Source organism: Protomyctophum bolini (genome assembly GCF_963924005.1).
Source record: "Protomyctophum bolini genome assembly, chromosome: 22".
NCBI lineage: Eukaryota > Metazoa > Chordata > Actinopteri > Myctophiformes > Myctophidae > Protomyctophum > Protomyctophum bolini.
In genome coordinates, this window is record NC_137883.1 from 9411049 (window position 1) to 9421827 (window position 10779).

Genomic DNA, 10779 nt, shown 5'->3' on the forward strand with positions numbered 1-10779 from the left:
TGGCCCATCATCTTACAGAATAGTCTGTGTATTTGCATACTGGGCCCCGATTATAATCGTCGACAATGGCATAATTGGCATTTTTCTTGAGTTTTTTCACCATTTTCATAATCTTTTTTTAGTTCATGGTTTTTGCGACAATTTCTAAAACTTTCTAAAAACGACATACTATATAGTTCATGGTTTTGGCACATCATCTGACAGAATAGTCTGTGTATTTGCATACTGGGCCCTGATTGGTGCCTCAAAACTTGTTTGGAAAGTCCCTCTTTTATGTCTGGCTTCCAGGCCAGTTGGAAAAGGGGCACACTGAGATGTGGTATGTTAAATTGGACATTTTCATGATAAAAGATTAGCTGGACAGGGTTCTTTCAGACATAAGCCCCAACCGTTACTTCTCAGGAAACAGCTAGGGGGAGAGACCCCTCCCAATGGTCCTCCAGCACCTTGATGACATGGGACTTGAACCTGCCAACTGTCTGTAGCAGAGGCAACCGATCAAGCTCACCAAACCATTGAGTCAAGGCAATGCCAAGGATTTTATGGCTTGGCCCCATCTTATCGCTGCTTGCAGCCATATTTGAACATGGACTTGTCTCACCTGCATGCCCTCATTGAGATGCTGCCTATGAAAACAGTTTGACCTCGTAGGAAAAACTGATTATAATAATTTGCACTTCATTATAACTTTATGATTATCATTTGATTTGGTGTTGTCTGCCCCAAAGGCTGTATTTTATTTGAGATAGTACAAAAGCTGACCCAAAACAAAGGAGAAATATGAACTATCTGGTGTAATTTAGTCTTTAGTCAAATACGGAGTTATTATAATTTAGTGTGAAAATCACTTTTATTAAATTAAATCAGGATTTTGCTGTGTAAACTATCAGCAGAATATAAATCCAGAGATTTCTCTCTCAGACTAAACCAACAACACCATAAATGGGCACAAATTATTGCACCATTTTGTTAGGTGTTCAGTTTGTCTGTCTTGTCTATTGTTCACCAGCCAGCCACTCAGTCAGCTGGAAATAAATAAAAGCATGCATCATATGACTGGCAATGATGACTCCTCCTCGACTGGCACTGGGAATTGCACATTTGTTTGTCTGTGATGTGCATTGCGTTGATTCAGGACCTTGACGTCAAACGTCACGTCCTGTTTTGTTTCCTCTCTGTGACATATATAAGCATTGTTTCGGTAAAGTGAGAGTGGCGTGTATATCACGTGGTTATGAAATGTTCTGGACTAGCTGTTCATGTAAGTTTGCATTTGTTTTCTTTTTGCTCGCTGTGAGCCTGACACGTACAGAATACACCAGCTGAAACTGAGTCACATGTCCACAGAGATACAATGCCTGTGAAATGCATACACCACACACACACACACACACACACACACACACACACACACACACACACACGCTCCTACGTACGTAGAAAGCCACTGATGGCTGTTAAATCTGTGTGCCGTCATTGCCAGGCAGAAGGTGGGTGTGGTCTTCACTGCCTGGTTAAACATTCCAGGGCTTAAATACTCAACTGCCTCATTCACTGGCACCATTCTATCCTCTCTCTCACACTCTCTCTCTCTCTCTCTCTCTCTCTCTCTCTTTCACTCACTCAGTCTCTCATTCAGCATAAGGTCTACTCACGTTCTGTGTTCTGTGTTCAGTGTAGAACTCATTCGGAAGTGCAGTCAAACCGGCCTTCTCTCTCCTACAATCTCACGCCACAGGGGCCACTTGACTGGCCCTTTCACCAACTACTGCTCTAACTTCTGTAAGGAAGGTAGGTTTTCAACAACAACTCTGTTCAGTTCAGCTCAGGTCTCCGTCTGCAGATCTGAACAGACTGCACTTTATGCTGTTGGGTTTTCTACCTTCCCATTACTTAAGTTCCGTCCTCTCCTTTCTGCAGTGATCCGGTTTGCAGCGGCCCTGCAGTGCTTCTTCACTGTTCTCTCCCAGCCATCAAGATGCCTCTACACATGTCAGTGCTGCTGTGTCTCTCAGCCATCCAGCTCTCACTCGGAGACCAGCCAGCTGTGGCAGAGGAAATCATCACAGTCAGTGAGTAATATAAGATAACTCTATGAACAAGTTCAAAGCTGATAATATTGCAGATGTGTTGTTATGGCAGCAATAGGACAATATAGAGGTAGAGTAAAGGACAGCGAGCAGAAACCTGTTGAAAATAAGGTCACTCTCACATGGAGAACAGCCTGACTGAGAGGATTATGGGAGTAATATGGGGAACAACTATACAAATTAGCAAATAAACACTTAGACAAAGTATAGCAAGTGCAGCAAGAACAGCAGCATCCTTACTGTATATCCACTTGATAGCCTAATTGTATCATTTCATTTAATGTGACCAGGCCTGTTTCCTCAATACGCTGTTTCTCTGCAAGACATAATTATAAGCCATATCTCCAAAACTGGTGGGTCAAACTGGACAACCAACATGTCAATTTGAAGCTATGATTCCCTGCTTTCACATGACATGAACAAACAAACAAAAAAAATAATCCAATGGCAGCTAGGCTCCCATTCACGGTGGGTCACAAATGTTGGCCGTTCAGTGTGATGTTGTCACAATTAAGGCTCCCTAAATTTGCCAGCAGTGACTCTCCTTTCATGGAGGATACAGTATGTATGGAGAAGAATGTGATCCCCAGCAGGTAGCGACTCAAATGCTGACAGCTAGCCTATAGGACCTATAGCCTACTGTAAAAACAGCCTGACTAGTGTTATCACAGCTGGTATCCAGGCTAATTAAAATGTTCTATAGCTGTGACTGTGTCTGTTTACCACCCATTTGTTTGGGGGTATGTATATGTCTAAATGTATATAGGACTCAAGTGGTTAATGTGTGTTATTGACATGTTAATGTATGTTTTATAATAATGCTAAATCACTAGTGTGAGTGAGTAAAAGTACAATATTTGCATCCAAGATGTAGTGGAGTACAAGTAAAAGTATTGGAAATACTCAAGTAAAGTACAAAAGACCTTGACATTTGTTTTAATTTTACGTACTGTAAAGCTGCTTGCTTAGGTGCATACTGTACAACCACAGTGGTACAGAGGAACAGGTTTTTGGACGGTAAATGAGTGCATTTATTCTCATTCCATCCCATGCCTGGGAATGCAGAAAACCTGAAAGTTATTTCTATAATTGTATTGATAGTTAGAAATGTCACGAGAGGAAGGTTTCCAATACCTACATTGGGCACTTAATAGCAACAAGGCTGCTGGCAATTTATTCCTGCATAATTTGCACATACAGTACAAATAATACACATTATAAAGCATGCGTGAAAGCGTCGTTATATTATAAATTGCACGATGAACCAAGCTTATTTAGGAGTTAGTTCATCTCTGTATAGCACGCATACAGTCTTAACCAGATTCTATGCATAATATTTGTTCACTGCAGTTCTTTGCAGCCTACCTGTTGACAGTCAATGAACTGGCTAAACTCAAACAAGTCAGAACTAGGCCATTATTCAGCGGTTCCATATTGTGAACGTTCCTATGCAACAGGTGTGCATACATGTCGTATTCAAGGCCAATCCCTTGCCACCGGCAGAAGCCTATTACAAGACAAAGGCCCCAGACAAAGCAACGACGATATAAACAGCCAAAGAAATAGTCATAGGCCTTTAGTCACTCACATACAGTACGTAACATATGCCTTCTACTGTAGCTAGGTTTGTTTGCACACCCTGCCCTCTCGACACTCCCCCTTCTTTTTCTCTCCTTCTAATCACTAAGTATTTCTCCTTTGCCTTCTTCTCTCTCTCTCTCTCTGTGTCTCTCTCTCTCTCTCCTATCTTCCCCCTGTCATTAATCATGGCCATGTCATCATCATTGTAATATCTGCTATTCTGATTCTCATGAGCTCGTCGCACCTACTAAGTACGTGTGTAACATGCTGAAATGGGCACACTCTCACCAATAGTCCTTAAATGGTCTCCCAGTTGCCTCAGATGTTTATAAATATCTCCGTTTCCCCTTTTCTATACATGGTATTAATAAGAACAGATTTGGAACAGTTTGTACATTGCAAGGCCAGGGATCCCAAAATAATGCATTTTTTTCACATGCAAATTCAATATTAAAATTCATAGCATAGCATAGAAATTAAATTCATAGCAATTACATTACTATAAAAGTGATAACAAGTGATCATGCTTGAAGGTGACCCGATAGTGTTAAATAACAGAAATCAGGAGCTGAAGGGAGATGGAGACAGCTAGTGCAGGAGAGACACAAAGCTGAGAGACAGACAGTGTAGCAGGAGAGAAGTATACTGAACAGGCACGTGCACACAGACATCAAAGGCCCTCTCCAGACCACAAATGCAGCATGGTGAAAATAATGCAAATGCCCCCTTTTCCATGCCAGCAGCAGGAGAGAATTGGCCTCTTTTCAAACTCTCCTGAACTTCAACGCGACATTTTGCTGAAAGTTGAAAGAATTTGTCATACGCGTAGAAATCCATGTCGTACGCCGCATCTTCAGTAACTAAAGAGTGCGGGTCACGCCCCGAAAATAGCTTGTAGATCCGCTGTTTTCTATATTTTTGTTCAAAAGTGCCCTTTTAGGGAATTTCAGCCCCTGCCTTTCTAACATTCTCTGCACGTCCCTGATACTGAAAGCTGGAAAGGTGAACATGAGACAAAGTAGGAATAAAGCTGTGAATAAGACTGCTTACATCATGACCCAAAGCCTCTACAACATACAGTAGTGATTTTAAACAGGGTTAAGGAGAGGAAATCCAGAAAGAAAAAAAACATGTTACTTTCCTAATTGTTTCCCAAAAGTATCAAACCGTGTTACTCTCACTTTTCAACGGGGTGTGCCTGTGAGAGAAAAAAAAAAAAAGTGTTGCATTCACTTACACTCCGGGCCCTATTTTTTAAGTGCCTTACGTCATATCCCTAAACTTCTTTGCCTTTTTTTTTTTTTTAACAATTTTGAAAAACATTTTCGAATAGTTCAAGTAAAAAAAAAAAAAAGGCAATTGACTTCATGTGGCAGTCTGGTTGGGGAGAGTGAGTCACAAGCGCCTGGTTTGGTTTGGCCACTAAGCTAAAAGAGTTGTCACTGGTCCGAATGATAGTTATTTTGTTTGGAACAGTGCAGGCTAGTGAGGCTACATTGGTTTACAGTTTGGTTTTGGGTGTACTTTACACTTAAACATTATATTATAACAGGTCCTAAATAATAACCCTTTCACTAGAACAGTGTATACCGCCATATGATATGATATGATATACTGTAGTAGGCCTACTTTATTGTCAGTTTGCACTGAAATTTGTTTTGCGACCAGCTTGTATGCAACACATATACACAAATTTGACATAACACAGGACAAAAAAAGAAAATACAGTTACATACTGTACATAGAAACATAAGGGCAGAGAGCAATGTCCACAGCTCAGTCTATAGCTGCTATTCGTTAAATGGAATGGTCCATCTATGAGACCATGGACCATGATCTATCGTGAGACAGACAGTTTTTGACCTCTGCCATTATCAATGTGTGCTTTACTTTAGTTGGGTATGGTAGGCTACTTTTCCCCAAAAGAAATGATTGGAGACGGCGTTGCATCATTATAATGTTGTGATTGCAAGTTGTGATTGCCATCTTATAGATGTCACTAGGTACAATTGTGACATCTAGTGGTTGAATGTTGTCTGCTGACCCTTTTAAACTGAGAACCTTACTGTGCATTCTGGTACATTCTGACCCACAGAGCCCTACAGTATATTCCAGCACCAATGCTCTCCTCAAAACTAGTGTCAAGCTTGTTTGAGGGCCTTTCAGTTTCCCCCGAGAAACCCTGTTGTATAAAGGCTTTGGTTTGGCAGAGCAGGAAAGTTGGTTTGGCAAGTGGGATTTCATTTAATCTACATGTCCATGACTAATGGTCTGTTCTGTTTCACTCAGTCAGCTGAAACTGCAAATTGTGAGTCTGAAGCAGCGGAATCTCATCGGAAAGAACATACACATTGAAATCCCGTTTCCAAGTGTGTGTCATGCATTGTGATGTGTTTCTCTGTGACTACCACAACTCATCTAAAGCTAAACTCTTAACAGGTCTCAACAGCGTTATATTTGACTTTCAAGTAATATCCATTAAGCTGCTTGCCGTGCCTGATTTGTAACCATAAATGTTCAAATGTGGACAGACACATGGAAGTAAGAACAAGGATAGAATAAAACAAACTGCCGGACAGAGCCGGCCTTTGAGTGTGTGCTGTTGCTGTAATGGCTGATACCCAGCTCAGAATTATATTAGCTTAAATCAGCCATCTCTCTCAATTAACACTACACACACACAGTGCAGTAAAGTTGAATCAAACACATTTTAGTTTGTTGTCTTAATTGCCATTTGACTCTTTGAGGATCATTGTCTGCGTGCGTGCATGCATGCGTGCGTGCTGGCTGACCAACCTGTGTCCACTAGTAGCTAGAGTAAACTGGTTATGTAAACAAATATTAGCGAACAATTCGCAATGTCCAAGAAGAACACCTTTCAATTGCAAATTGTGAAGCGCTATATCGTTATACATAACCACCATTACAGGACAACATTGTATGTATTTCTTGTACCATACAGAGTGCATGGGCAACTGGCGGCCCGGGGGCCCACATGCGGCCCTCACCTTCACTTAATGCAACTCGCAGGTTAATATCGGAATATGATATATTATTGATTTCAGCTGTTACAATTCCACAACAACATGCAAAGATGACGTGCTTTAATTACTTTTGTAGCTTAATGACTAGTATTAAAAATGTTAGTCTTTTTTTTAATGTTGTTTTTAATGTGCGTTTTGAGCTTGTAGATCTGCTACGACTCAATGTCCCTCTGAAGATGGAGAGGGCCACTATAGAATCCACACTCACTCCAAAGTCTCCCACCCCTGCCATACAGTGAATACAGTACAGTATGTATATGTGCGAGTGACCTTGTCTGACTGTGTGTTCTCTCTGACAGAGAATGTCAACCATCTGGGTGGTTGGAACGACAAGAGCCCAGATGCACATGACGTTCAGGCCGCAGCTAGCTACGCTGTGGAGACGTTCAACAGCCGCTCCAAGGCCAAGAAGAACTTCAAACTGATCTCCATCACTTCAGCACAGTCTCAGGTTAGATACAGAATATTATATAATAGTTCAGGCACGGACTGTCACAGAAAATCGGCCCTGGCCTTTGTGGTCTAATGACGGCTCAGACAGAGATGCTCTTTTTTTTACTACTTTCCCTTTTTGTTTTGGCTCAGTACTAATAGCTAATAGTTTAATAGGAAAAAAGAAAAGCTAACCAGGTGCTCGACGGAGATATAAACATGTGATGCTGATGAAAAGGTGCTCACACGGATCAAACGGGATCAAGGCATAAAGAAAAGAGAAACGATCCGGGCACTCAAGGTTAAAATGAGGAGGATATAGCCTTCATTAAATTAAAAAGGCAACTGCCAACAATGTTTCGACCTAACCGGTCTTCATCAGGGCAAGAAGACTGGTTAGGTCGAAACATTGTTGGCAGTTGCCTTTTTAATTTAATAAAGGCTATCCTCCTCATTTTAACCTTGAGTGCCCGGATCGTTTCTCTTATCTCTTTTTTCTAATAGTTAATAGTTATGCTGTTTGACAGTCAGCATCAAGGGTTGTATTGGGGGAAATGTCAAGAGCGACACAATTGTGTCATGTCCAAGGGGTGTAAATACACGCCACACACTAAGGAAACGGGAAATAGGCAGAAATACAAAAATGTGTCCAGGGCGTCCACCCTCCACCCAATCTCAACAGCAGCAATCACAATTCACCCAGGCTTTGTCAGCCTTCTGATTGGTCCCTGACTGTCTAACCAGCAGGCTCTTTCTGCCTTGTTCAGCCCTGGTTCCGCCTTGTTTATGTTGAATTTAATAAAAACATCTAAAAGAATCTAAAAACAAACATGATATGCCCAGTCACCATGCTGCATCTGTGATGACACCAAGTTTAAAATAAGAAATGATAGTGCACAGAATATCAATATGAAGCAACTGAAAAACATTATTTCAATGGTAGTGGATGGAGAGAGAGGATTTTTGTCCAACTACGAAACGGAAACCAATGGGTGCGAAGAGGGGCACAACCATAGGTGGAACTTGACAAAGGGTTAATTGGGGTCCACTTGTCTCAGTTCTCTGTCCTCAAAGTCCAATCTGGCTAATCACTTAATTGTGGCGTCGTCAATTTTCTGTCTTTTTATCCTCAATACATACATTGCTCAGCCAATCAAATCATCGCTATGGGGTGCTCAGCCAATCAAATCATCACTATGGGATACACACAAACACACAAAGCTGGGCATAGGAGGGGCTAGCGCCCCTAAAAATGAACACTGTGTCGTGAATAGCTGAATACCCTACAGTCTGAAGATCAGATGACACTTGACAGCTATCGGTTTTCAACTTTTACTGGGCAAAATTACAGTCTCTGTAGCATTCAAACATAGAAGAGATGGTTTCGTCTGAGAGACTGTTAAGAATTCATCCATCCATCTTCAACCGCTTATCCGTAGTCGTGGGGGAAACAGCTCCACCAGAGAGCTCCAGACCTCCTCCTGGGGGATCCCGAGACGTTCCAAGGCCAGTGAGTCGATGTGTTTCCTCCAACTGCGCCTTGGTCTGCCCCGGGGTCTCCTCCCAGTGGGACGTGAATCGAGGACCTCCCTAGGGAGACGCCCGAGAGGCATCCTAACCAGATGCCCGAACCACCTAAGCCGTCTCCTTTCCAGGCGAAGATTCTATTCCGAGTCTCTCTCGCGTGACTGAACTTCTCACCCTATCTCCAAGGGAGATGCCAGCCACCCGTTGAAGAAAACTTCGCTTGTATTCACAACCTTATTCTTTCGGTCATGACCCACACTTCATGGCCATAGGTGAGAGTAGAAACGAAGATTGCTCGGTAGACAGAGAGCTATGCCTTCTGGCTCAGCTCTCTTTTCGTCACAACAGTGCGGTACAGCGACTGCAATACCGTCCCTGCCGCTTCAATTCTCCGGCTGATCTCCTCCTCCGTCCTCCCCTCACTCGTGAACAAGACCCTGATATACTTAAACTCTTTCATTCCCTACCCGGACTGCACAATGCACCGTTTTCCTGCTGAGAACCATGGCCTCAGTTTGGAGACGCTGATCCTCATCCCAGCCGCCGTAGGCTATACTCCATTCAATACTATCTTTGCGTTAGACATTATTTTTGACTGAAGCCTAAAAACCACTTTCTCTCATCATTAACGTCTAATAAATCCCATCAACATTACGTTTCTGTCTTGTTTCTCCTCAGGTGACCAATATGATCAACTTTAAGATTGTCGCGGAGCTGGCAAAGACCAAGTGTTTGAAGACAGATCAGGGCCACAAGCTGGACCAATGTGCACTGGGGAAAAAAGTGAGTGAGGCTACTTATGATTTCATGACGTGCGCACGCACGCACGCACACGCACACTCACACGCACACACACCACCAAGGGTAGAGTCTCTGTCTAGTCTAAGCATCTAATAACTTTAATAGTGTTACTCCTGCAGTCGCAGACATTTAACGACCTGAACAATGCATGCAGACATTTAACGACCTACACACCCCAGAAATATAGCAGGATGCTACAGTAGCTGTGGCTTGTGTATTAACTAGTTCACAACAGTCCCTTGAGCATGCAATACTACTTTTACTAGCCCACCCTTGACAGCTGTTGAAACATAATGTTTGTAGTAGCTACAAACTATACTACTGTCATAAGCTGTAAATCCACGCCCTCCTTCTAAAGTATGTGTGATTGTTTCTCCCCCCCCCCCCCCCCCCCCCCGCCTTCACAGCGCCTGACATGCCTCTTCGAAGTGCGGTTCAACCCTCGCAACAACGAACACATATTGGACCATTCCTCCTGCCAGAAGACCTCCCTAGTCCCTCCACCTGAAGAAGATAACCAATAAAACACAACTCCTCCTGCCAGAAGACCTCCCTAGTCCCTCCACCTGAAGAAGATAACCAATAAACAATAAAACACAACTCCTCCTGCCAGAATACCTCCCTAGTCCCTCCACCTGAAGAAGATAACCAATAAACAATAAAACACAACTCCTCCTGCCAGAATACCTCCCTAGTCCCTCCACCTGAAGAAGAGAACCAATAAAACAACCCCATACGATTGTAACACTAAAGCTTTTATTGTTAGCAATGAGCATGTCATTAAACTTTGATGTGTTGATGATGATGATGATGATGATATTGATATTGATGATGATGGTTGTGGTTAGTGTCTTTGTAATACAATTTTAACCAAATTTGCAGTTGTGAATGGTTATTGTTTGTCAGATAACAATGTGAAAAATATGATTTAATTTGCTGGGGTATGGGGGAGATAGCTCACCCTAAACTTACGTCTTGTGGCCTCTTGAAAAGTACCCAGCTAATTGTGCTCACATTCCATGATGACCCCGATCATTCTATCTTTGTTGTGGGGAGTTTCAGACTTGGCCAATTAACCCAGGACGGGTTCAAAAATAGCAAGGTCACAACACACCATGATGTGATGTGTTGTGTGAGCATGTAGATCTTCTATTTATGAAGATTTTATAAACTTCTGAGAATTGTTTTTGAGTTTAAATTAAATTCCAATACGCACGCCATGTTGAAAGTAGTTCAACAGAATAGTAATACCCAGAATTTTTCCTCATTTGTCCGGCCCTTGTTCAAGAGGTAAATTATTTTTA

General features: G+C 42.3%; 1 protein-coding gene across 2 annotated transcripts; it reads left to right on the forward strand.

Annotated features, from left to right (window-relative positions):
* Positions 1–1560: 1560 nt before the first annotated feature.
* Positions 1561–10350, forward strand: LOC308309859 (cystatin). 2 transcript variants are annotated; one of them, XM_080755800.1, is made up of 5 exons: positions 1561–1782; positions 1921–2072; positions 7015–7166; positions 9353–9457; positions 9883–10350. In XM_080755800.1, exons 2-5 carry the CDS (start codon positions 1979–1981, stop codon positions 9997–9999), a joined length of 468 nt encoding a protein of 155 aa, XP_080611926.1. In that variant the 5' UTR covers positions 1561–1782; positions 1921–1978; the 3' UTR covers positions 10000–10350. The 2 variants fall into 2 exon arrangements, with proteins under 2 accessions (XP_080611926.1, XP_080611925.1); XM_080755799.1 differs by having other exon boundaries at positions 1562–1791.
* The last annotated feature ends 429 nt before the right edge of the window (positions 10351–10779 follow it).

What these genes read in the sequence shown, in the direction of transcription:
- LOC308309859 (XM_080755800.1), top strand. Translation starts at nt 1,979, where the DNA reads ATGCCTCTACACATGTCAGTGCTGCTGTGTCTCTCAGCCATCCAGCTC. An exon ending in AGAGGAAATCATCACAGTCA is followed by an intron (nt 2,073 to 7,014) that starts GTGAGTAATATA and finishes TCTCTCTGACAG; the next exon opens with AGAATGTCAACCATCTGGGT. An exon ending in TCACTTCAGCACAGTCTCAG is followed by an intron (nt 7,167 to 9,352) that starts GTTAGATACAGA and finishes GTTTCTCCTCAG; the next exon opens with GTGACCAATATGATCAACTT.